Below are 27467 nucleotides of genomic sequence, written 5' to 3' on the forward strand. Positions count from 1 at the left end.
TTTCTTAGAGAAAATAAGACTGCAAACACTTTATTGCACAGATCCTAACAAACGTTAAGCTGGTAAATCTATCGTTGGGAGCACTACTGAGGGGCACGTCTTACAATCACAGGAAATGGACCAGAGGGAACACAGGAGGGTTTCTACCAGCTGACCGGAGAGGTTACCAACAACAGACAGTTATCACGTGAACGCAACCTTAGTACTCTTTACTCATCCAAAATGCAAAAACGTATTTGGCAAAAATGATAATATACTATACAAAATATACATAGATATGTCGTTTGTAAACAAGCACCTAGCTGTGCTTTAAAGGAAACTGGACAGTTAAGAAGCAACGGCTGTAAACCATGAACTGCCTCCCCGAAAGCCCTGTCTTGATGTCTGAGTGCAGAAGCCTTGGGTTATGACAACCAACAAACACAGATATGAATTATAAATGTTGAGACCACTTTTGAAACCCACTTAAGTTCTTATAAAATATTTGTTTCTTCTACAACTGATGGGGAATGGCTAAAACTACATGGGAAAAGATAGGGGCAAGGAGACTTTTCCTACTCTTTATTTTTTTTTTCCTTTTGTCATTGCCAACTCATTTTACAGTGAAGGACAACCAAGTTAGTTAAATTATGCCTTTGTTTTTGGAGTGGAGTTTACGGCCCCGATAAATGATTTACAATCCACAGGGCCATAGGATGATGCTGTGCTTAGATGAAGAATTTTATAGCCTAAAGATACTAAGACATCCCCCAGGGGGCTTGGGTGCTGAGTTAGTATTCATTGGTAATTTTTTTTCCCTCTTACAAAAACAAAACAAACATTCCTGCTATAGATCCCAAGCATCTTATAAATACTTATCTGTGTGTATTTTCTCTTAGTACTTAGTGCCTTAGTACTTATGTCAGCAAGCGACATCTTACAATACAATACAAACCACCAGGAAAACTGCAACGGAAAACAAACAGAAAAACCCCTTCAGCACTAAAATGATTGGACAACTTCTACATATTCCATGGTATACAAAATTTAAATAAGGCTTAGCAAAAGTAAAAAGGACAGTCACATTCAAGCACCAAAATAGCTCCAACAGGTCTTTTTGTTACAAAAATGCTGCTCTTTATTAATACAGTCTTTTATTTTTGCATACAAATAAAGAGATCATGTTATGAAATGTATGGAGCTACTCGATGCATCCGAAATGAATGTGAAACCCAGGAACTTGCTAAAAACAGCAAGCTTCATCTACAACATAAGGCCCCAGCTATGTATTAAAAGGTATCTTGATGTCCTGATTATTTCTTAATATATATGCTGTGATGCCAAAATCTACCCCCACCCCCTTTCCCGTCCAAAAGCAAATTTAAAACCTCTTCCAATGCCTGATGCTCAACCGAGTAAAACTCAACCTAAGTCCTGGCAGAGTTGCGTGCAGCCAGTAATGTCCCTTTTTGTCTGAGAGCAGAGCTGGTGCAGGACTACAAAACGTGTGCTTCTTAGACTAGCGACTCACAGCAGAAAGGCCTGAGTTTAAGAGCATGAGCAGGAGAAAATGCAGGAGAACAGACATCAAGATCATGTGTGTTTATAGACCCCGCTCCCCCTGGGGTGAAGACCCGACACACACAGCCACAGACAAGGACGGCTGGCCTTCAGACAGGCGGACCCGGGCGTGAAATGCCCACTAGGATGACCATGAAACGAACGTGGCTACCTCCACGGTCTGGCCCTTCCTGATGGAGGAGGGTTCTAAATGCAGCAATTAGAGAACTTCTTGCTTTGGATCTGGAAACACGGGCAGCCAGATACAGTCCTATCAACATCTCTGGTTACAAATGCACATAAAAACTCACAAGCTACGGTGGGTAGGGCTTTCTTGCATCTTTACCTCTACTTAGGGTGTTTTAACGTAGGAACATGTAGTCTTGAAACAGTCTCTCAAACCACAGACAAACACATGTGGTGGATGCGTGTATATACACGAACATGGGTGGACCTCTACTTTCACATACATCGGTTTTAACCTTTTGCTTCATTACTACATCATGATAAGTGGTAAAGCAAAAATCTTATTTTTTCTTTTTTAAAAGAAAAACTGTCATAAATGACACGATCAGCAGCAAGGTACAGACTCTACATCCCAAACCCAACACATGGCCAGATATTTACAGAGAAAATCCTTTCCTCAACAACCCTCGGCTGTGAAGGTGTTTATTGTTTCTTGCACAAACACTATCTGGTAACAGCTTTACCGGTGACCACGGGGCAGGCATTTGGAAGAAGGTCCCTTTCTTTCCACCTTCTCTCCCTCTCCCCTCCTTGGACGAGACTCCAGGCTCGGCCTGCGATGCTCCCACAGTGCTGGTTTCGAAAGGTAGTCAGGACTCAGTGACCCGTTCCGGGAGGGTCCCCCAGGGCCTGGCCCCTTAGGAGGCCTTTTTGTGAGGGCTGCTCCGCAAACCCTCTTTCCCCCGCCTCTGCCGGACCACCGAGTCCTTCTCGGAAGAAGGGGCGACGGGGCGGTCTGTGCCGGGCGCGGGGGACGGCTTGGTCACCTCTCTGCCCGCGTTCTGTTTCCTGGTCTGAGGCTGGGCCGGGGCAGGCTCTCTCTCTTTGGTTTCTCCTGGGGGGGCAGTTACTGAGAGGGCCCTGCCCCGGGGCCCGGCGCCCCACGCCGTGGTTGGGTTGGGGTGCTGTAACTCCACCGTGATGGAGGAGCTCCTGAAGGAGGGCAGGGAGTCGCTCTTTGTCATGTGGCTCCCGCCATCGCCCCCAGAGGGGGGTTTCCTCTGGTCCCTGCTGCTGGGGGCTGTGGGCTCGGCCGTGGCCCCGCTGGCCTTGGCCGAGGCGGGGTCGCTGCTGGCCGCGGGGGCCTCTCGAGCGCCTGGCCTGGCCTCGGGAAAGCTGGAGGAGGTGCTCAGACACTTCTCCGGGAGGGCAGTGGGCCGGAAGGAACTCTGCCCGATGGCCGAGGGCGACCGCTTCATGCCGCTGGGCTTGCCTGCCTCGGGCGGTGGCTTCTGGGCACTGAGCCCTCTCCCCTTGGCGTCTGGCAGGCCCTTCCCCGCTGCCCCTGCCGGCTTCTCCGTGCCCCTCAGCCTGGCCTCGCCCTGTGCCAGGGGCAGGCTGGCCTCCAGCTTCCTGCCGTCCGTTGGACCATAAAGTGCTTCCATGCATTTCTTCCCTTCAGACTTCCTGTCTGCGGTGGCGGCCAGGGGACTAGGGCTCTTGTCTGTCTGTCTGCACGGCGGGGGGCCGTCTCTCACAGTGGGTGGTTTGGGGTGCTTTGGAGACAGGTTTAGCTTTTCACTGACAGTGGGAAGTTTCTGGTCTACAGACTCGCTGACCCCGGGGTGTCCTTGCCGGGGCGGATGCACGGGCCTCTCCAGCGCCTCCGGGGCACGCCCGCCTTCAGTGGGCTTCAGCTTGGTGTCCAGGGGACCCGCTTTGGGGGGCAGTGAGCCTGAGGGCCCACTTCCTCCCTGGCCGATCACATGGCTGGCTGTGTTCTGGGAACCTGGGAGGGCAGGGTACACATTCGACACACCCTTACTGCTGCCCTTCCCGTCTCGGCTGGGGCCGCTGGGGGAGCTGGGGCCGCTGAGGGGCTGTGTGCCAGGCTCTCTGGCCACCGCAGCCCCCATGCCCAGCCTCTGGGAGGCGAGGGGCCGGTCTGGGTGCTTGGACTTTGCAGGGCTCGGGTCAGGGGCAGGCCCGGGCTTGTGGCTGCTCTCACCATGCACAGCAGCGGGCCTGGGCGGGTCCGGGAGGCCCAGGCTGGGCTCTGCAGCCCAGGGCTTGCTGCCCAGCTCTCTGCCTGAGGAGGGGCTGGGTGCACCACAAGGCTGCCGAGCCGGGCTGGGCAGGTCCTTGGTGACGGGTGGGGGCTGAGAGCCGCTGCTGAGCTGCTGCTGCAGCTGTTCTTTCCTCTCCGGTTCCCGGGGATCGTCTCTCTGCAAAGAAGGGAAACTGCGGAGCTTGTCACTCTTCCCACCCTCCGGAGGCTGCAGAGACTGCCTGGCAGGAGGGGCTTGCGATGTGGGTTCCGGGCCGCTCCTTCCCTTGCCCAGCTCCCGCTCACAAGGCGTCCCCGTCCCCACGGGGTGCAAAGAGGGGTCCTCTCTGGCCAGCGGCCTCACCTCCTCTCGGCCATCCCTGTGGCTTGGTTTCCCGCAAGGCCCCCGGGCTTTCTCCGTGGCCAGGGTCTGTGTGTGGACATCTGAGCGGGCTCCTCCCACAGAAGGGAGATTTCTGTTGTCACCAGTTTTAGCAGCTTGTGGAGGACTCGGCTCCATGGAGGGCTCTCTGCGGACGGCGGCCCTTGCAGCCTGCGGCTCTGTTCTGGCGGTGGAAGGGCCCCTCTCCGTCGGTTCCCTCCCACTCGGCTTCTCCCGTGAGGGGACCCCTTCGGGTGGGGGCGGGCCCGGTGCCCTGGATGGGTCGGCACCACGCAGGGTCTGCCCCAGCGCGGGCAGGCATTTCATGTTGGAGCTGGGATCTTGGCGTTTGCTGGGCCCGCCCTCTCTCCGCTGGGGATCATTTTCCGTGTCTGTTGCGGGGCTCCTGGTGGCCTGGGAAACGTTCCTGTCCTGCTTCAGCGCTGGGTCAGGCTGGGGAGCCGATGGTGAATTCTGGAGACCCCGGCTGGGTGGCAGGAACCGAGGCTCGAGCAGGTAGGACTTGTTCACCTTGAAGCCAGCAGGGGAGGACTCCTCTGACCAGCAGCATCTCCCTTCCTCCCATCGCTGGGAAGGGCGGGCGGCGCAGCGGGCCCCAGGGCACTGCCTGGGCCAGGGCCGGGGCTCTGCATGGGTTCGGGGGAAGGCAGCTCAATCTTGGAGGCCTGAGGTCCAGACAGGAGAGCAATGTCCAACGTGCCCTCGATTGGCTTCAGGCAGGACACAGACCTACCTTCCAGCTTGTACTCAGAAGGGCTTTTCCGGGCAGGGGGCTCGGGAGCCACCGGGCCCGGCTTCTCTGCCCCACCGTCCACCCGGCCGGCCAAGGCCTTGAGAGGGACGAACACCACGCCGCCCATCGGAGCTGCATGGGCGCTGCTGCTGAACACCCGGCTCTCGGAGGCCGGCGCCTCCTGCTGCCCGCCCGTGGGCCGGACCGCGTTCCCGGGCAGGCACTCATGGGCACTGGAGGTCATCTTGGGCTTGAGCATGAGACAGAGGTTGTCATCTTTGTCTTCGAGGGACACTTTCTTGCGGAGGTAATCCATGCTGGCCAGCTTGCTGTCTAACTTTTCACATCGGAGACACTCCTTGGCCTGGGGAGCCTTCTCCACAGCGTCCCCCCTCCCGGCGGCGGACCTGTCGGGGGAGGGACAGGGGCCGTCTTGAAGGGTGCTGGGTGCAGAGGCTGGTTTGCCATCGCAGGTGCCCTGGCTGTGGTCCGCGGGGGCCTGGCCACGGCCCGCTGCCGCCCCGGCCGAGGCGCTGGCCGGCTTGTGGAGCGCACCCTTCAGCAGGCCGCCCGGGGCCGGGGCCTCCTGCCCGGCTGCTTTGTTCTCAAAATGATTGGACCTTTCCAACATCTTCGGGTACATTTTCTTCTCCCGCTCCTCTAGCCTCACCGCAGAGTGGTTTTCCGAGTCACTCCCGAGGGGGTGGGACTTCGGATGGGGTTCGGGTTTCTCGGGGAAGCCGTCTGGTTTCTTCACCACCACCTTGGCCTTCAGCTTCTCTCGGTCCAGGTCGTCCACGGACTCCTGCCGGCCCAGCTTCCGGGAGGCGGGGCGCTTCAGGCAGCCCTGCTCCACGGGCCTGGCCCGGCTGAGGGCGGGCGTGTCACACGCGGTCTCCTCCAGGCTCTGCAGGGTCACTTCCCGCTGGGAGGGCTCCCGCTGCACCTCCTCCTGGGTCACCTCCAGGCTGTGCTTGCGGGAGCACAGGTGCTTCTTGTCGCTGCTGTAGGCCGGGGAGAGCTTCTCCTCGGACTGCACGCGCTTGAGCAGCGGGGACCGCGGCGGCTCGGCGCTCTTGGGCCTCACGATGTGTCTGACGATGGTGGGAGGGGAGTGCATTTTGCTGGGAAAGGCTTGCACGATCTTGGCATTGCCCAGGGGGGGTCCCAGCAGAGGGGACGGGGACCGCTGCGGGGAGGTGGGCTGTGGCGTTGGAGACGGGGTCCGGGCCAGCGGGGAGAGCGGGATGTTGCCAGCGGACTTACGCCTTCCGGACCGGTAGCGCTGTCCGCTGAGTTTGGGGGCCAGACCGTGGAGCGTGCTGGGCCGGATGTGTCCTGACCCCGCTGGGGAGTTGGGGGCACTAGAACTTGGGGAGCTGCTCTGCGAGGAGTTAGTACCTGGGGGTAGAAAACAGAATGCTGTGAGCAACAGCCACCTTCTCTCCCCTTCCCACCCTCCAGCCCAAACTGCTTCAGGCAGAGGTCAGGCCAAGGTCAGCAAGCTGTCAGCATCCAACTCTAATGAATGAACACTTTTTGGACAAACTTCCCTACACTAAGTTTTAACCCAACACTTCCTGTCTTATTTTAATGGTCCGAAGAGCCCTATCTAAAGACCTCCAGGCTGGAATAATCCTCAGGATTTAAGATGGTGACTTTGACCTCCTCTCAACTCTCCCTTGCTGTCCTGGCCAGGAGACTCACTCACCGGATGGGAAGTCGGGGGTGGATCGGTAGCTGGGCGTGGGAGATCGGGGAGACAGGCTGTGAGTGGGGGACCCCGGGAGGCTCTCCCCCGACGACAGCGATCGGTTCAAGCAGGAGAAACTTCGGCTGGTGTGGAGTAGAGGAGAAGGCTGCTTCGCTAGTTTTTTGAAAAGGGATCTCCTCCTAGAGTGAAAACAAGAGAAAATGGATCAGATTCCCTGTCCAGAGCCGCTCCTGCCTCCGCACAATTCCTGCGTTCCAGTCACACCTCTGTGCCGGAGGCCTGATATGATGGCAGATCCTATTAAAGAGTAGGATCCCACTGTTCTATTAAAAATGTTTGGATGACTTAGAAAGGAAGATAGCACACTATGGAAGCTCTCTGAATTCCAAACCCTTTAAGACGAGCTGGGGAAATACATTAAGTATATATTCATTTATTTATTGTCAGGTTTATGAGGAGGGTGTTCTTTGCCTGAAGGCTTCTGAGTATGTGCCCCCAGATGCTGACTCACTTTCATTAAGAGATAATACCCAGTAAACCTCTGGAGGAAAAGCCATCTCGGATATAAGATTCTTTAGTGGTGACACACTGGGCAGAGGCTTTATCTGTGAGGGGCTGTTTGCTGGGCTTATCCCGCTGTGGGCTCCTGACTATTCCTAATGACAGTGCAGGCTGTCCATTTCCATAGACGTGCCGGGAAAGGTGAACTGAAGCTTATCCTATCAGCAGGGCAGCAGCCGCCTGGCTGCAGCAGAAGCAAATGTGTACTCAGTGCTCAACAAGCACAGCCTGGAGCAGAAGGGGCAGCCTCCCGCGGCTCAGAGGTGCAGGCGGCTGCGCACGGCTCCTTCACCCTCCCGCAAGCCCCGACCCACCCCGCGGAGCGTAAGCAAGAAGGGCAAACACTGCTACCCCTTGGAACAGCGTGCTCTCTATGACTTACAGCACAAACAAAATAGAAGGCACACATAAAAAAGGGAGCATCTCAGAATGTATGTGTTGTGCTGTATGCGTGTGTAATTTTAATAAAAGTAATGAGGGCACGTGGGTTAAAAAGCCAAACCATTTTATAAACTTACAGTGAAAAATAACCACCCGCATCCTCTGCCTTCTTTTGCCCCCTCTCCAGAGACGAGGAGTGCGTCTTCGCCCATCTCATCCGTCTGCACATTGCTAAGCAGTGAGCTTACATTACTTTTTAGTTTTTCCGTCTCAGAAAGTATCCGCTGCTGTCCTACCACAGAAGATGAGAACTAACCTCTTCTGCAACCCCCTTCCACCTTCCGACCAAATACACTTCCCCTTTTTTTATTCCTCTCAATAGATAAAAAAAATTTTTTTGGTTAAAAAAAAGGCTGGTGTTTTCTTTGTTGTAAGTGTTGTTCACAGCTGGGCCATGGGAAGCTTAATTCTATTTCCTTTCTTGTACAGCTTTGTCTTTCCAGGGGTTGATGAGCATCCCTTTTACATCTGCCTTTTCCTCCTACATTTCTACCACAAAAAACCCTCTGACTATGATCAGACACATCAGATTCAAGAGGGGAAGGGAGAGCTGCTGCAGCATCCTGCAGGGAGCACATCCCGACAGCTGCCTGGCAAGAAACGCTCCCGCCAGGGACGCCTGCCGCATCTTGCACGCAGCCCAGAGAGGTACCCACGATGCCTCCCAGACAGCCCACGGTACCCTGGCCAGATTTCCAGTCAGTAAGACAAAGCCCTTTTATTTCTAGGCTTATTTGGATGCTCTTAAGATGCAGTTATTTCCGAATATCTGGCATTTTAAAAATACCAGCCGTTTTTCGATAGTGCAAAGGACATTATTAAATGTAGATTTAATGTTAAGAACTGCTTGAGGGTTCAGTTCCTCAAATCCAACTCACATGGAATCAAGTCTAGAGGCTTAGGAAACACCCAAGGGCTTTTCACAGCTCTTACACGCGAGATAAAGCAACCTGAATCGCAACGGTTAGGTTTACAACACAGCTACATAAACCTTTCCACTATGAAAAATAATGCTATTACGAATATGAACTTTCATGTATAACTATATGTGAACCACAGCATAAAAATCGCTCATCTATAGCATTTAAATTAGGTAGGGAGTAACTCTCCTCCCACATGGGTATCCACTGAACTCCCAAAGAATAACACTGCTTGAACTAACCGTTCTAGACTCTCTTTCTTCTTAGATTTCTTGCTCCGCCTCACCATCCGGCTCTTATAGCTGTTTCTCCTGGCTGGTCCCGTTTTGATTGATGTGTTTTCAAATGGGGTCGTAGTGATTGACACCTTATTCCCACTCTATAAAAAAAAAGAGATGGTATTAAAGGGAAATGCTGTAATAAAACAAGATGAGAACAGAGATAGGAGGCTCAAACACAAAGATACATAAGGACATACACACAAAAGGACCTCCATTTCTAAATAACCCTTTAAACTATGAAGTCCTGGAGAATGCAAACTGGGTGGAGACACAATGGAAGGTTTCTGTAAGAGGGTGGGCTCTGATCTGAGTTCAAATCCGAGCTCTGGGACCTGAGCGGGCTGCTCCTCCTCCCTCGCCTCCGCTTCCTGTGCTACCTCACAGCTGAATCACACCTTCTCCAGGGCTCCTCTGAGGACCACATGAAGGACAGAGTCGGTAAGGCCCTCAGCCCCACTGTGACCCCTGGAAAGGCTCTATAAATAATAGGTAGCATCATCCATATGTATGAAGCATAAATAATGTGCCCAGAGCTGTCTCCTTGGTTGATTTACTTTTCTTTTTTCTCATGTTTGTATTTTTCCTTTGACCTGGAAATCAAAGAGTAACAAAATTGAAGGAGACTTATTTTTTCTTTATTTTAAAAGGTTCCTTTTCTATCGCCATAAAACCTGCCGAGCTGGAAAGTTTATGCCAGTGAGCACGCAGCAGCCTCTCTCCACCCAGGCACGTGGGGTGAGGTCATCCCGTGGGCCTCGTGCGCTTTCACGCCGTCCTGGGCAGGGGCTTCATAAACAATTTAAATCTTAAATTATTCTAACATCTAGTTTTATGTTGTTGTTCTTTTCATTTCACATTATAAAACTTCAAAACACTTTGCCTTCATCACTGAATATTCTTTAAGAATGCATTTTAATTGGCTATATTATAATATTCTGTGAGATGGGTGGATCAAAATTTAATTATCTTGCTACTGCTACTGCTTTCTACTTTTCAATTTATATAAGAGTTGAAATAAATGTCCTTGTCTACATATCACTGTCCTAACCTCTGACATTTTCCTTAAACTGGGCAATTAGACTCCAGGTACTGAATGACGCGGCCTATCAGAACTTCTTAAAGACCCCCGTACAGACTGGTACACTGTTTCCCAGAGGGTTTATGTCAGTTCACACTCTTGCCAGCAGCACACGGGTACCTATCTTACCACAGGCCTGTCAGAACTGAATATTGACATTAAGCAAATTACCAATTTTATAGGAAAAAGTTATGTCAAGTTTTAATCTTCATTCCTTGACAATTAACAGGCTGAATGTTGTGTCACTGATTTTGATCATCTGTGTTTCTTCAGGAAATGTTCTGTTCACATCTTACATCTAATTTAGTATCTGAGAGTCTTAGTATTTTGTTATCGATTCTAGAGTTCTTTATATAGTTAAGAATATATAGTCCCATACCTAATGCCATAATTATAAAAATGTTTTATGGAAATGGATTTGAAATTGAAAGAGAAAAAATTATTTTTCATTATGAAAGAATAGATTATATATTCTATATGCAAATGACAAAACTTTAAAAATAAACCTTTATCTGATAGTAGAGACTGGCATTCTATTTATATTTAAAAAGAAAATTCTTGTAAATATGAAAGGTCTACCAATGAAGGTTGTTTGGGATGGGGTATTCCTTCTCTTCACAACTGAGTGAAAGGATACTAAAACTGTTTTTTCCTATGCCTCAGGTGAAGGATAAGGGCAAAAATGTGGCGTTTGGAGCTTATCTTTCATTGCAGTGCTTTCGATCTTTCTCCACACTCACTCAGAGTGGACACACAGGGCCATAATGATCACTGGGGTGTTCTGTCTTATGGGCTACCAAATCCAGTCTATACTTTTCTATCATAATTAACATCGACTTCTATGTCTTTAGAAGAAGATAACAATGCCACCTGGTATTTTAAAAGCGCGTTATGGATATTGAAGTATTTTTCACATGTGTTCTTTTACCAGGCCACGAGGGTTATTTTGTTACAACCCTATGAGGTGCGAAGAGATTGTTACCCTTCCTTGCATTATAGGAAAGGAAGGCGGATTCACAGACATTCGTCCTTCCCAGGGCCACAGCGCCAGTGCAAGAGCCCAGAGCTGGCTGTCCTGACCCTCATCTCCACTGCCCGCTCCTTATGGGCAGGGCAGGCCCTGGCCCTCCCATCTGTCGTGTTCCCAGCAGAGTGCACGGCTTGTACTTGAGAAAAAGTGGTGGTGACGGAACAGGCCCTGACGGACAGGAAGACCAATCATAGAATCAGACTGTCAAGAAGAAATTAAGGAGATATAAACATATCAAAACATTAGAAAATAAATACAATTATAACCAGGAATGCTAAACCAGAACACGTCACTAGACTATACAAATGTCCCCTTTGCCTACAAAAGCCAAACCCAGTTTTCTCTTTCTTGTTTCTACATGTGGCTATTCCAGAGGACAATTCACCCGACTTATGGAAATACAATAAGAGAGAATGTCCCCAGATACAAAGATGCAGAATACCAATAGCTAGTTAGAAACATTAATGATTGTGGAAATGATAAACGACTAGAAGATAGCTTCACAGAGAATAGGTGACAAGTAGGAAGCCTGCCACCTGGTGGATGCATCAGCTATAGCGAGTGCTGCCTAAACTCGGCACAATGTAGCTAATGGGGTCAGTTCATCCTCAGTACTGGACGTTCTGTTGGCGAACGAGCAACCTCTCATCAGAGAAATTCTGCGGTACTTGTTTAAAAATAACAAAAATGGGGCCAGCAGACTGTTAAATGTTCAGTTAGTTCTCTTTTACTTCAAACCATTTGTGTGATTAGGGCACAGTGGGAGGGAAATTATTTCAGCTGATGGAACTGAACACAGAGCAGAAGTCATCTACCCAATCTCTTCTCTCCATCTGGCTCCACATTAGTTAGCTGTTGGCCTTGGGTACCTTGAGCTAGACTGTTCTCCCATTGATTTCTTTGCAAAGTGCACATGGGGAAGAGCATCTTCCTGCACAGCCGTGTCCTTGCCCTGATCCACATCCTCCACAACCTGGCCCCAGCCGGCTGCCCACTGCATCCCTTTTCTGAACCCAGGCTCCAGCCACACGGGTGTACTCATGTATCTCTAGCACTTGAGCTCTCCTGTGATATAATCTCCTTGTGATTTAATGCCCTCTCTTTGTATTGCCTCCCCTTCCCACATACTAAACACCAGCCTTCACAGCGCGTCACAATGACCCCTAACTCCTCACACCTGTCCACCTGGAGGAAGGCCATCACTCCTTCAGAACTCGGGCCATAGGTACAGTCTGTTGCTTATGTTTAACACTTGGACTGTCGCCTGGAATTGCCACTTTCTCCCCTGGGAACATCGGACGTTAAGTTCCTGGCAATCGGAGAACGTAATGGAGGAGCACTCTGGTACGGTGCTCAGGCCTGCAGTGCCGGGTGCAGATCCTCTTCTGCTCCTTCCTGGCAGACAAGCCTGGGCTGCTTGTCTAACACCTCTCTGCTGTACCTCTTCACCTGTAACAAGGGGCATTTATATCCAAAGTACCTACCTCCCAGGGTGTGAGGATTCCCTGAGCCTAGTCACCTAAAGCACTATTTCCTATTACGCTTGCGTATCATTTGTTGGGGGACCCTTGCACAATGCTCTGCACATTTTGGGGCTCAGCAGTTATGTGAGGGTGGTAATAATAAGGCTATTTGATGGTCCCCACTTTAGTAACCAGAGGTTCCCCAGAGTTCATGCAAATGAAAGTTTTGAAGTAGGGGAAGTTTTATAGGGCTTGTCTTATGCATTGGGGATTTAAACTAGCGCTATCCTAAGAAGGCAGCCTGGTTGAGAAGAGAGTTTCCTGGATTAGAGAGGCTAAGCCAGGCAGGTTATCACGTGAGCAGGCGATAAGACTGGGTCAATACGGCCTCCACTGGCCACTACAGCGAGGCCATGAAACAAACATGGAATGCACTAACCATACTCACAGTCGGAACGATACATAAGTAGTGTGTTTCTAAATACACACATGCAGCCCTGTGTGATGGCTCTTCCTCCTTTTGCTAAGGGTGCATGAGCTTTTGTAAAGTAGTCTGTGAGTATAAAACCCCGCTTAAGCGCCGAAACACAGCTCCCACTCCGACGCCCCATCAGCGATGGCACGGAGGAGCCCAGTGTTGACACTAGACACTTTGCACGCTGTCGGAGACTGCTGGGTAAATTTGGAAGAAAGCTGCATGATTACACAGTTCACTGGGAAGATAATTAAATCCCTCGTATCCTCTTTGTTTCGTTACACTGGCTACTCCTCTTGAGTGCTTCCTTTATGAACAAGAGGCAGGATCCTCTGCTTGGATCTGTGACAGTGCGCATGGCTCCGAAGGGTGCCAATGGCTCGCCACTCCAGCATGTCTATGCAGGCAGCAGGCAGCTTCAGAGAACACACTAACTAGGTGCAGGAATGGAAGCACTCTGTAACCAGATGATACAGATGGAATCGTGTGATTCTGCCAAGAGACCTTGCCAGAGAAATGGACATCCAAGTTTCAACGAAGCAGAAAGAGAGGTTTTAGGACACAGAATCCTGTTAGAATACTTTATCAAATCGATGATGAAAATAATCAATTATGTCTCAGCATCTCTCCTACAGGCTGCTGTCCGGTCTGCTGTGTGTTCAGCATGCCCACAGCTGATTTCTAACACTGCCTAGGGCTCTGCAATGCTCTCCTCATAGTCAGCCCTGTCCCCTGGTATAGGTGAGAAAGCTGTCTAGACTTAGAGGACGCCCTGTGAGCATGGATGACAGCGAATCTAGCCCCCAGCCCACGGGACACCTGAGCCCAAGATGAATATCTCATTAATGCTGTGCATCAGCCAATGGCAATAACTTCTCTACAGTCTGCTACTTCACAATGGACCCTTGAACATACATGCTATTCTACTCTCGGTACCTGGGCCAGACTCAGGGAATGACAAAGAAGGAGGAAAAAGGTCACTGAACTGAACTTATTCTGAAAGGCTTTCCACACCCACTTCCCTGTAGTACCTCCCAAGTTCCTCATTTTCTTTCAAGTTCCAGTTAAACGTCATTTCCCTGTGATGCCTCTTCCACTCACAGAATGTTTTCTCCAAAAGTATGAGATTCCTCCCTCTGGTATAGCCCTGAATGGTTAAGTTAGCTGAATTTTATCCATTTACATATCTTCCATACTCCTTGAGGGCAAGAATTATACCTTAATTCCTGTGCTGCTACTTTCCTATGGTACCTGCGCAAGGCCGGTGCGCTAGGAATGGTCTGAGTGCATGTTATCTAAATGGCAGGTATGTGCACAAGCTTCCCCTCCATAGGCCCCAGGTGAGCTGCAGCGCGGGCTTATACCAGGTACCTGGCAGCCCCTTAGGGTGCTCAGGGAGCAAGGAGGTCATCTGAAAATCTGTTGAACTGTAAAGCAATCCTACAGCTAGAGACACTGCACTCTAATTGCAGGAAAATTAGCCTTTGTTTCTGAACAAAATGAAACATCAATCTCAAATTCATCTTTATTTGTTTTAATCAAATCTATGTTTGGAGCTAAAACTTTATATTCTGGTGTCAGCAGGTGGCAAAGCAAAGAACTCGGAAAAAGGAAGGGGATCCGTGTAAGATTCACTCTCCTCTCCTTTCATGCTTCCCGTGATCCTCCTCCTCCCTGGGCTTTATTCAGCTTTAACTTCTGTTTAAAAAGTTTGATGATCCCTGGAATGGAGGGAAAGGCCTACTGGTTGCCAGAACTCATTCTTCCATTACCACCTATGTATACGATTGGTAGTAGACATGTTTCCATTCACAATTCTGTCTTTCCGAGGAAACCCAGCTCTCAGGCTCAACTATCAGATCAGACCCCATAGCTTTACACCACTCTGTCTTACTCCACTAGAATAAAACCTCTTGAATGTTCCTGAGCAAAATCACCTTTAGTTGATTTCCAACCAGATTTTTCTATGTGAAGTACATAAAACAAATTTTTCTTTATAATTTAGGATAAGAGGCAAAATTAAATCAGGAGGTGATTATGCAGATATTCGTGATATAAACCCAGAGAATTCCTATCTTTGTCTTTGACAATAAACCCGAGACTACTGACTAAGTCCTCAGTAATGAGCCTGCATGTGTGGCGTGTGCTGAAGAAGGACCCTGGGACCCAGGCATGTAATTCTTGGTACCAGTTCCTTCTGGCTCTGCCCCGTCTGCATGGTTGTGACATAAAGACAGTACCTTCAGCAAGAGCTCTATCACTTCCGTGTGGACAAGTCCGTGCACCGGCTCTCCATTGATGTGTGTGATCAGGTCCCCGGCCTTCAGGCCCGCCTGGCAGGCTGGGCTTCCTTCTTCTACATTCTGAAGTCCAAGAGGAGAGGGCATATTAGTAAGCAAACCAATGACAACCCTAAGCCTACTGCTTCTAGTGCCAGACTATTACAAGTTAAGTACCAAATGATCCTAAGCTCCTAAGAGTATTAACAAGGCATGTTTCCTGCTTCTACTGTCATCATCCTAAAACAGGGTAATTTCTATGTTTTCTTAAAAAAATTCAGGATGTTACGAAGGTAGTTTTTGTGTGTTTTGTTTTGTTTTGTTTTTTAAAGGCGGTCAAGAAAAAACAAACAAACACACAGAAAAAAAAAAAACAAGAACAAAAGAATAAAGAAGGATGGAAATAGGATTGTCTTTGGCCCTTTCAACCAGCTTGGTACAAAGAGTAGACAATCAAATGTAAAAACTGGACAGAACTATGCGAAAGGATTTCTTTTTGCTGAATTCAATTGTGTCATATACATCAAGGGAAAGAGCACGAAAGGAAAGTGGAGCAGGTCCCAAGTACCAGCTTAACAGAAAATATATTTGCTGTTATGTCTGTCTTAGCCCACTCACCCATTCCCCAGTTTGGCTGGGAATAAAAAGCAACAAGGACGAGAGACTGCTGGTCTTACCCAAACGATGTGGTGCACTGTATAGACGTCACTGTCGCCCACGTACACCCGGATGGCTCGGATGGTGAACCCATAGTTCTTCCCCGAACTGTGGATGACCACGGGCTGATGCGGACTGGCAGAGGCTGCCGACGAGTCCCGGCTGGGAGAGGAATCCCGTGAAGAAGAAGGGTCCGAGGACAGGGAGTGGGGAGACATGGGACTCCCCAGTGGGGAAACGGCAAACATATCTGCAACAAAGAAGCCAGTCATCAACACCCATGCTGGCCACACGCGCATGCATGCAGCCAGCCCTCACCACGTCAGCCCTGCTGGGATTGGGAGCGTGGTTGCAAAACAAATGCATTCATTCTAGCAGAAAAGTAAAGGAGAAATAATATAAAAATATCTCTATGGGTCAGCAGTATGGATTTCAAAACAGAGGTCTGCCAAGGAAACTTCGAAAGTGTCTGTATTTTAACGAGCTTTCATTTCATAAACTAAAGGTATAATTTCTTAGTTCTCTATGCTAATTAAAACACACACACAACACTTAGCTACTATCTAGCTGTGATGCTATTTAATGCATTTTATTTCACTTAAAGAAACAACTCATAGATGCACGAATTTGAAGTTCACGCCCACAGAGCAGACCGTGTGGACTAGAGTAAAAGATTCTCAGGCTCCAACTCTTGCCCTCAACAACTTTCACATGGTCCTTTTCAAACACCCATGGCCAGGAAAGAAAGGCGTAATTTCCCCGCTGTTTTTATATCATATTATTTACTGAACTAGTACTGACTAAAACATTGAATCAAGAAAGCACTGAAATGGTAACTTTTTTTTAATAAAAGTATCACTCCTTGTTACTATGGTTACAAGTGATTCTCTTCCTGTAGCACCTGCATTTCTAATAAGGTTTCTGAGAGGACAATGCAGGTGAAACAGAGAAATTTGAAAGGAACTCGGTTCACAATCCAAAACACCGATTCTGCTCCCTTTTCCTTGTTTTATAAGCAAATGCCTTGTCATGTATAGTTCATATCATTGTTCCAGCCGTGTGAATCTACACAGATTTCCACTGGTCACGTGAAACTGTGTGTGTTTGAGAAAAAGAATAATCTACAAAGGATGCTGCCGTTGAAATGTGAGCTCGGCGGGAGCGAGGCTACGGAATGCCACGCTGCGGGAGACGCAGCAGGGTGGCGAGTCGCCGTGCGGCCACAGGAAGCTGAGAGCATCCGTACCCTCACTCGTTCCCATTCTGATGTCTGTGCAAAGCAGAACAATGAGCTAAACGTGCCACTGCCCATGCCCCTTCACTCTCTGACCTCATGCGGCCCCTCGGTGTTCTTTTGCTGGCGGCCTCCTGTCTATTCAAAAGACATACACTGGTGGGCGGGGGACTTCAAAACATGCAAGCGAGAAGAGGACGGGGTGGATCTGCAGATCCAAATGGATGGAAAGCCAGGCCTTGGATCAAGCATGTCAAACTTGCGGCTGGCGGGACGCACGCCTCCTTTAAAAGGCCCGCCGGCCACGAGTTTGACATGCTTGCCTTGGGTCCTTTACCTCATGATGGTTTCCCTTATCTCCCCAAGTTAAATAGTTGCCCTACTTTACCCAGATGCGGGCTTTCTCACCAGCTTTCAGAAGTGACTGGGCCACTCCACACTTACCTTCCCGGCAGCCACTGCACTGGGGCCACTGCCTTTGGGTACAACAGTCACATAAGCTAAAGGGGTAGGGGTTTGCTTTATGGTGCCAAATGCATGCCTCCCAGCCAACAGAACATGGTAAGGTGACCGCTACCCCCAAATGAGCATTTGTTTATATCCGGTTTCTTTCTGCACCAATTTCAAAAATGTAAACAATCTCTTTTATACATGGTCTGGATTCTTCCACGTGCAAGCCATCTGCCATAGAGTCCAATTGCCTCTTTCACTCTACCACGCTGTCGCTTGAATGATAAGCCACAATCAACCACCAGGTGCATATCTCATCTCTGCCAGTGGAATTACTACTGACTTAGTGACTACTAGAGGCAAAACCAAGTTGTGAAAAAACACTGCAATTCAATAAAACCATAATTAACCCCCGTTTTCTAATATAGGGTGGAAAATGATTTGACTACCAGTAGGAGGAAGCATAGCTCAACAGACAGGGCTGGGAAAACTTACAATTTCAGTGCTGTCTGTGACTTTGCATCCCAGAAATAAAAAAGGTATGTTTTCTCTGTCTATTTCCTCATTAATTAAATGAAAAAACTAGACTCAGCTTTCCAACACAGATGCTGTAAACAGCTCTGTAAAGTATATAAATGAGCATAGTGTAGGGAAGAAAAATTATTCATAAGGGAAATTTATCCCTTAACCTGGAAGGGGAAGAAAAGAAAAGGAAAGAAAACAAATAAAAGAAAGAAGGCTTTGTTGGGAAGGAAGGCTGCCTCATCTCCTGATGCAGGAAGAAGGGAGAAGACGTGAGGCCCACTGCTCTCTGGGAGCTTGGGGGCCTGCAGGAGGAGCTCTAGTGAGCTGGGCTGGGAGCCCTTGCTTATTGCTCTAAGCAGTCCTGTACCTCAGTCAGCATTCCACACTGGGGAGGGGGGTGGGGTACATGCACAAACCACACAAGGTCATGCGAGTAGACGCCGCGCTACCTCCTGGGATCATGAGGGACAGAGCACTGGCGGAAAGGGACTTGGTGACTTTCCCCGCGATTTTCTTTTTTTCTGTGCTTTCTAAGCGCTGCCGAGCCATGTGAGAAGCGGGTTCACTGGGTGGCTTGGAGGGATTATCTGTATTGTCCACACACTCGCTTCGTCCATTTATCTGATCCAAGTGCTCTGAAAAACTGCCAACTGCACAAAGAAGAAGGGATAAACACGTTCAAGAAAAATTTGGGGTAGGAGAGGAGGGGGAAGGGGAAGAGAGAGAGAAGGAAGGACGAATGCTGGGAAACATACTCCCACGTGGCTCTTGATCCGGACGGTGTCAGCAAACATCAAAAACACAACTGGTTTGAGAAAGGTGATGTGGAGAGGAAAGATGAAAGGGGTTTCATTCTACTTGAATATGCCTGCTAACATCAATGGCTCCGTTTGAGTAGAATAATTACTTTCTAGATCTATATTTCACAACCCTCGTCTGCCCCCCTCCACCATGCTATGAAGCAAGCATCACCTTTATGCACACCATGACCTCCTACTGTATACTGTCCTCTGATAGCAATGATCCTCACTGGGAATGCTGGTCATGATGGTTTTTGATATCTGGACGTCATTTAATCATGTCATGTCATGTCATTTAATCATGAAGTAAGCCCGTGTAATCTCCTACCATCTTCCTAGTACACACCTCACACTAGGCTTAGGTATGTAACTTACAAAAAGTACCTAGGTGTCTCCTTTGACTCCTTACCCCTTTCATTCTCTAAGCTCCTTGTAAATTTCATAGGACAAGACAAAGGATATTACTGGCTATGTTACTCAGTGGCTCACTACTCCTTCCTGGCTTTTACTCTAGACCAGTGGTTCTCAACCTTCCTAATGCCGTGACCCTTTAATACAGTTCCTCATGTTGTGGTGACCCCCAATTTCATTGTTACAAATTAAAGCACAGTGATTAATCACAAAAACAATATGTAATTATATATGTGTTTTCCGATGGTCTTAGGCGACTCCTGTGAAAGGGTTGTTCGACCCCCAAAGGGGTCTCGACCCACAGGTTGAGAACCGCTGCTCTAGACAGTGTGCTGCATGCTGATCTGCCCTCGAGTGAATAGACCAGTGGGAAGAGGCTCCCTTCCCCTCTACGCCAGCCGTGCCTGTTTTTAAATGTTATTAACCTTTCTTGTTAACCGGAGGAGATATTTTTAGTTAAAAAAATGAGAACTGCCTTCAGCAGAGGATGATCAGAGATTATAACCTCATGGAAGGGTGCAGAGATGGACAATCACTGATGTCGGTCAGGTGACTGCACAGTCCAGAAGGAAAAATGTTCTTGCTCAGAGTGAGGTGCTGAGGCCCCCAGAGGGAAGTTAAGTGGCCACCCTGTTCTCTACTTCTCTTTCTTTCACAGGCTACCAGTGTTTTTTGCTTTTTTGTTGTTGTTTTATTTTTTTTTATTTTTAAAATTACTGATGCTATATCTTGTGTTGTTTTTTTTTTTCAGAAAAATAAATGCTTATTTCATTTTTACTTCTAAATGCTAAATTATGAGCCTGTGCTTTAATAAATCCAAACTATCATCACCTGAAGATATCTAATCCATACAGAGAATTTAATACCATTATAAATGATCTTTTGAAAGACCAGCCAGCACATTTTAAAGTGCTGACCATAGGACATCCTTTGCCTTGAAAAGTGCTGTGCTTAATTAGACTTAACTAACACTTCTGTCACAATGCTACCTACACACCACTCGAATGCACAGGTGAAGTTTGGCCCTAGCCGGGAGGTGGCACAGACTCCAGAAGGGGGTGCAAGCTAAGGCAAGCCTGGGATTTGGGAGAATGGGCTAGGGCACAGCACTGTCTGTGGCCATCTACTATGCGCGGGTACAGAAAAAGATGCATGGACTTCCATGCAACACCCATCTGGCCGACAAAGGAAGACAATCTTAAGGCCAATACCAACAGTCTTTCTTTATGCCAAACTCAATCTTGCTTAACAGTATATCAGTTCCATTCATTCTAAATAAAGAAATCCATTGCTGAAGGACTTGATAAAAACTGCTTCACAAATCAAAAATCTCATCTCAACAACCTCAAGCTTACTTCGGGGTAAGGTACACACTCCCTTCCCCTTTCTAATTTGGTTTGGATAAGATCACTGACGAGTATGAACCGAAAAGCTGAATCTCCTGACAATGAATACTGTTGGATGCAATGGAGCACTACTTCAGGACTTTTACTTTTTTCTGATTCACATACATTGTAGTCATGAAAAAAGAGAAACCCTTCCCTAAAGGCCGGAGTGTGAACAGAGAGTGTCCCCTTGACCCTCCCTTCTCTCGCCTCGCCATCGCATTTCACAGCACTGCACCGAGCACGTGCCTCCTCTCTGCCAATGGCGGATAATGTCACCTTAATGTTCTAGAAATGTCAAGGGTTCTTTCTTCTTGATGGTGGAGCAATATGAAAATCAACAAATTTAATTTTCCTGCAGTCACGGCTTTGATTCCCTAATTACCCTTGGCTATGAGCAAATCAGCTCATCTCTCTATTCTGTGCAGCCCCCAAGGTCTTTGATTATTTTTAGTGAGTGTATGGGGGAGCCAGAGAGAAAGGTGGTTTGAATCTATTAATCAAAATGCATGGCAGGACCTAGGCAGACTTTTTTTTTTAAATTATGAAAGTCATCTATCAAATGCTTAGACACCGCTCCCCTCCCTTTACCTCCTACCTTTCTGATAGTGAGTAGGCTGGAGACTAAGAGATCATCAGCAATTCACCGTATTAAGAATAAGTTTTAAATGGAAGTAAATATACTCTATTCAGAGTAAGAAAATAAACTTAGAAACAAATACAGACCTTAGTAACTAGAAATATAAAATACTGATTTGATTACCAAGATGAACTAAAAATGGTCAGGGATCCTAGATTACTATGTTGTTTCTACACTATGAATACACTGCTATTCTCTTGGCTTTATAGGATTTGGACAAGTGGGATTATCCTAATGGAAACAGAACTAAGGTGACCAGGGGAAAGAAAAAAAACCCCACATTATTTCCCCCCACGATAAACTATAAGTACATATGAAGTTCCTCTATAGAACTAAACTTTTTTTCTTATTTATTGGTTTTATTGGAGTGACATTGGTTAATAAAATAATATAGGTATCAGGTGTACAATTCTGTAATACATCATCTGTACATTGTATTGTGTGTTTTCCACCCCAAGTCAAGTCTCCTTCCTAGAACCAAACTTTTTAATGAGGCTAAAATAAACCCACCCAAACAAACTTGTTTTCTTAAAGCGATTTTTAAAAAATTACACTATGAATATTTAGTTAGTTTAAAAAAATGTTCATGGAAAATCTTGGAATCATTTATGGTTAGCAACATAACATACTGAATATGGCTTAATGAAAACATTTATGACATGACAGCAACCCTAAGCCACATCCATGTGTGTGTATTTTTAAAGAATAAATGCACATTGCTCTGGGGAAGGATATGCTATGCATAAAATTTTTATAAACCAAATAATATTTTAAATTCACCTTAAGGGTTTGCTCTGAGGGAAGTGAACGTTTGATATCTAATGAGGACGCCTCCGTTTGTAAGGGCCAGCAAGTATCTATGCGACAGTAAACATTAAAGACACACAGGAAGACGCCATTCCTGTTGGCAGGGAGCTCACTTCATGCAAAAGCAATGTGACCAAGTGCTTGCATAGACAAGGCCCACGCCCTCGGGCTGCCTCCCGCACAGTCCAAGTTGCCTCAGGAGTTCCTCACTCCAGTTACCAGGCTGGGAAGGCAGCTTCTGTCTGCAGTGGGGTTGTTTCCTATGCACATAAAGCACCAATCTGGTAGGTATTTCTGACTCCCCTGCCCTCTGGGTCCCAGGAGCAGTAAAGCCATCCTGCATCTCCCAGCTGTAGGTGCCCTGCTGCGCTGGCTCAGAGTCTAGTGCAGAGAGCTAAGTATTGGGTTTGGCCCCTTCACAAAACCACTATTACAAATCAAGGGGGAAAACTGGCTTCAGCTCTACTGCCTTACAGGTGATTTATGGCATCTTTTAGGGTAATTTTGACCATTTGACTATCTGATATTGTCCCTTATCCTAACTGTGAGTTAGATGCAGCTCCCCAAGACCTGCCTTTGCACCACCACCAGAGGTCATGCTTCCTTGGTATGTCCTAAACGTCACCCCAGGAACCCACTGACCCAGCTGTGGAAGCTGAGGCCGGGTCTCCGGTGAAGCTGAAGCAAGGATGGTTTGCTGCATGGCCATGCACTCAGGAGGGTCTGACACATCTGATCTTAGTTCTTAGAGCTCATCCACCAAGCCCAAGAAGTTGGAGTCTAGCAGCATGAAACACTACCTGGCTAGGCCAGCCCCAGGATGAGGGGGTGATGTTTGGGTGGCAGGCCCCACCCCAGGGCTTACCTGACAGGGTGGAGCTGCTGATGGTGCTGGCTGGGGTGGTGACCTCAGGCTCCTCCTGAGCACACTCGGCAGGAGGAAGGACTGGCTTCTCTGGCTCCTCGCGGAGGTCGCCGGGGCAGGGAGCGGCCTCATCTGGTTCTGCCTCGGCTGAAATAGCCAGTTTGGGAAGCAGGCCAGAACTGAGCTTATGTCTGTTGCTTTCAGTATCTGAAGAGGTGGATGTGGATAACTGTTGCCTTAATTGAAAAAAACAAACAAACAAAAAAACACAAAGTTATGAATACATACATACCTGGACACTGTTCAAGGTGAATTTGTAAAAAACCAGGTACACATGGAAGTTAGATAAGTCTAATGAAGACATGTCTAGTGCAGTGGTTCTCAAAGTGTGGCCTCCAGGCCTGCAGCACCGACATCACCTGGGAACGGGTCACAGATTCACTCTCTCAGGTCCCCCTATCCTTCTCCCTCACCCTCAGGGTCTAGGGGATCAGACACGGAGGACGGGCCCAGCATCCTGTGTTTTCACAGGCCTCCCGGTGACCCTGATGCACACTCAGGTTTAAGAACCACAGCTCTAGTAGCTGCGGCTTATGTTTCTTAACAGGCATTTCACATACATTTCAGAATATTCTGAACTCCAGCTTAACGTTTCCGTGGATGGCAAAGTGGTGCTTTTGGTTTTGTCCCCAGGGTCTTCCTTCTCTTCTCCTGCATTCTGAGTTATTCGATCTATGCTGCTGAAAACCTGGAGGGCAAAGAGTCAGTGCTTATTAATATCGTCTTGAAAGAGTTTGTCAGAAAAAAATACCCAAATCTCGGGAGCAAACCCTGAGAACATGACTAAAGCATGAACTTGGACTGTATCCAGAAGGTACTTTCCAATGCTGTTTACTCGGTCCTGAGATGAATGGTCAATGTGTAACTTTTTTTTTCTTTCTTTTGGAGTAGGGAGCTATGAATGCATCAATCTCTCACCATATCCGGAATGAACTTTGTAGCTGCAAACAAAATCCATAGATGCATTGGGGTTTCTAGGCCTGGAGATCGATGCACACCTTAGATTACTTTTTAACCATTCAGTCAATCGGCAAAAGAGAACCAGAGAAAAAGATTTAATGACCACCAGGTAGGGGTGGGAAGAAGAAAAATGAATTGGAATTGCGTGCGAAGAGAAGGATAAATGACTTGTTTCAGGTATGTGTGAGGTGGAGTGGGGGGGCGGGGGGAATTCAGTCCATATTTGGTTGTGAGTCAGAGATATTAGTTTGGCTTATAAATTACATGCACAGTCAGGCAGCTTCCTATGTTGGTACTGAGATTTCTGCAGAGGATCAGAGCTGAGAAATCGGAGACCTCTGCTGACCCACAGGGAAGATGGAAGACAACCAAGGAAGCTGAGAGCCCAGCCCAGAAGGCACTGCCTACTGCCCAGCTCAGCCTTTCGCCACTCTCCTGGGAACGGCTCTTACATCATCTACATTTACTGGGGTTAGGAGGAGAGTGGCCAAGAACAGGAGACAGCGGGAAGGAAACAGAGTGGAGGGGCTGGCTTTGATGGGCAGAGGACAGGTGCTGGGGAAAGTCAGCACTCAGTGATGTCAACGCTCGGGTCCTGGCTCAGGGCACACCTGCCACCTTACCCTCCAGGGAAATCCCCACCTCTCCACGTCCTTCCTACAAATAGGGAGGGCTGTGCTGGCCCCTTTGCCGGTGCAGTCTTGGTAGTCACTTAGAAAAAGGCACAGAACACTAAAATCACTACATGCTACAGAAGAGCTAAACAGCATCCATGCAAAATGCCAATGCCATGGCCAAGGCACAGCTACCGCAAACAGCAAAGGGAGGCAGGTGCCTTCGGTCCTCGTCCATCTTCCCAGGGCCCCGCTGCCCTGTCTCGGAAATATCAGGTTTCTTGGTTTTGATTGCTTGTTTTAATCTTACCATTATCAGAAAAAAGGCAGCATCTTTCTCAAACATCAATTTTATCATCTTCTATCATTTCCAAAAGTCTAGCTTTACTTTTAACGGCCACTTTAATATAACTTACATTTTCTATGACTGGTTACCAGGCTTTCAATCAACCACCCCCAAGGGTCTTAGCTTATGTCAAGGACTAAGCCTTCTCTTGTGAGTTGTAATCCATACAGAGTGAAGGCTCTGCATACACTAGCCCAACGTTCTTCATTACAACATGAAATAAAGGGGGGCGGGTGCCTCCACAGCCTGGCACCGAGCCACACCAGGGCACGCAAGGCGAAGTCAGCACACATACAGCTATACTGTACTCCACTGATGACTATGAGTGGCAAGTCTGTGTCTCCAAGAAAAAAGATATAAATTTGTGGAGAATGAAACTAGGAAATATACTCCTGAGGGGTAGGGACTCTGGATTATCAAGATGGTGGGGTCACTTTTGCTAAATAAAAAGGAATTTCAAGTACAGGAGACCCCGAGCTCCAAAACACTGTGGGTGGTTTTGACAACTGTTTAGGGGTACCACACATCCGGCCAGTGGCAGCGTCCCCCAGAGAGAGCCTGCGTGTTTGTGCCATATTTCACTTACTTTTGAGAACCTATGTGAACACGAGGAAAACTGCCTTATTTCCACATTGAAGTCTTCATCATTCGTGTCGTCTTCTTCCTCCGTCTCCATGTGGTGATACTTCTCTGACCGAGCTGCAAGAAACGTTTGGGAACAGTTCCAATTACTCAGGATTTCAGGTTTCAATTTCAGTATTTTAATGATTGCTTTCTGTACCAAAGCAACATTATGTCTAAGAACTCATGGGTTCTAGACTTGGAGGGTCCTATGAAAAGTAGAGATAATTTTCTGCAATGTTTTATGCCAGGTAATGCACGTACTATCAAAATAACTCGTGTCATCTTCGGATTCCAGTTGGGGAATAAATTCCGCCTTCTGTCTCAGCAAACTGTTCCAGTCTAAGGATCGGAAGAAGCGATGTTGTTTGACCTCATATGCGCCACCTGGGGTGGGGAGACGTGGGGAAGGACAGAAGCGAAAGGGTTAAACTCTCATCCAAGTAAAGGGAAATGTGTTTTGAAGAACAATACTCATTCCCCCAACCCCAAAATCAACACACAGAGAAAAATGCCATGGAAATCTTACTTTCTCATTCCTCAACCAAAACACCTCCAAATTCCCCCCATACTTTATCAGCAGATTTGATGTTGCTAAAAGCAGCTTCCCTGGCATGGTTCTTCATTGTTAACTTTTCCAGGGCTTTTTCCATTTTTCAAAGGTTAATGATGTGGCCACTTAAAATCACATTAAGCTGAACCTGGGGAAATGGACGCACGTTGGCCCCAAGCACACTTGCTCATTACAAACCCGCAAAAATTCTAACAAGGCACAAAATGTGTTCACAGCAATATTTCCTCTGGAGGTTGGGTTAATAAAGATGAATTTTTCCCTAAATAGTATATAATGGTTACCATTCAATTTTATTGGATTGCTCATTAACATAGGTAGGAATTAGATTCTGTGGATTACAAATTCTTAACTAAGAAACAGGAAACCCATTTGATAGGTTTATAGTGCATTGAATGAAAATCAATCACAATTCCTAAGTTTTAGGCTTCTTTTTCCTAACTCAGCATGATAGTACAATTCAGTGAAATAATGTTTTTAATTCAGTTCATGATTTCAAAGAGTGATTGTGAAGGGCAGGTCCCATCAAAATATCACACTATGCCCATGTGAAGAGAAGGTGCACGTGCTATAAAGTCAGAGTATGAGAATGAGGCCGCTGCCCTGCCACAAACACACACACACACACACTGTGGGTAAGGGACATAAGGTAGAATGGACCCTGAAAAACCACCCAGAAGAGATTCTCCCAACACTGATACCAGGGTCTAGTCAGCCTCCCTGCCAGGAGATGCCCTCTGGGTGTGATGTAAATGCTTTGCTAATGCACTTGTCACCCAAGCTTCTCCTCCTGTCCTCAGGGGGCCACAGGAGGAACAGAATGAGAAATGCAAGATGGATGAATAATGGGCGTGGGTCTTGGGGGGGGGCGGGGTGCTGTCTGCATGGTTCGAATGGGGCTCTGTCCCCAGCAGTCCCCTCTGGTCCACAGTGCAGGTCAGACCTCTAAACCCAGCCAGGGAAACTAGTCTTCTGAAAACGATGGAGTAGAGAGAAAAGAGCAGAGGGGGAAATCACCCCCAGAACCGGAAATGGGTTCTTCTTTACAAAGCATTTGATTAGAGTCTTTATCCAGGTCGCATGCAGGCCTTCCCCGTGCTCACAGCACAATGCTGAAGTCGCATGCTGATGACAACAGCTAGGTACTGGCAGCGTCACCAGAGGCCTGACAAGTACTGCACTGGAGACCAGAGGCACTGCGGTTCCTTTAACCCGTCACTGAAAGTAACCCCCCACAGTAGGCACTACCAACTCCATTTCTGGGTAGGGGAACTAAGAGTAAGCAACAAGAAACTGGACCACAATCCCCTGAGAGTAAGGTTTAGAGGGCTGGGCGAGGTCTGACTAAAACACCCATGTCCACCTTCTGTG

At 47.9% G+C, this 27467-nt stretch overlaps 1 protein-coding gene across 1 annotated transcript in view; it reads right to left on the reverse strand.

The window, feature by feature from the left end:
- MAST4 (microtubule associated serine/threonine kinase family member 4) overlaps positions 1-27467 on the reverse strand; it is a 148712-nt gene continuing 121245 nt past the window's right edge. The window contains 11 exon segments of the mRNA XM_023751286.1: positions 1-4717; positions 4720-6309; positions 6620-6801; positions 8787-8923; positions 15112-15234; positions 15828-16057; positions 18466-18666; positions 22925-23160; positions 23545-23672; positions 25491-25603; positions 25790-25912. Coding sequence (XP_023607054.1) covers positions 2424-4717; positions 4720-6309; positions 6620-6801; positions 8787-8923; positions 15112-15234; positions 15828-16057; positions 18466-18666; positions 22925-23160; positions 23545-23672; positions 25491-25603; positions 25790-25912 — 5357 coding nt within the window. The 3' untranslated portion in view covers positions 1-2423.

The sequence above is a fragment of the Myotis lucifugus genome, unplaced genomic scaffold (assembly GCF_000147115.1).
Source record: "Myotis lucifugus unplaced genomic scaffold, Myoluc2.0 scaffold_0, whole genome shotgun sequence".
In the NCBI taxonomy this organism is placed as follows: domain Eukaryota; kingdom Metazoa; phylum Chordata; class Mammalia; order Chiroptera; family Vespertilionidae; genus Myotis; species Myotis lucifugus.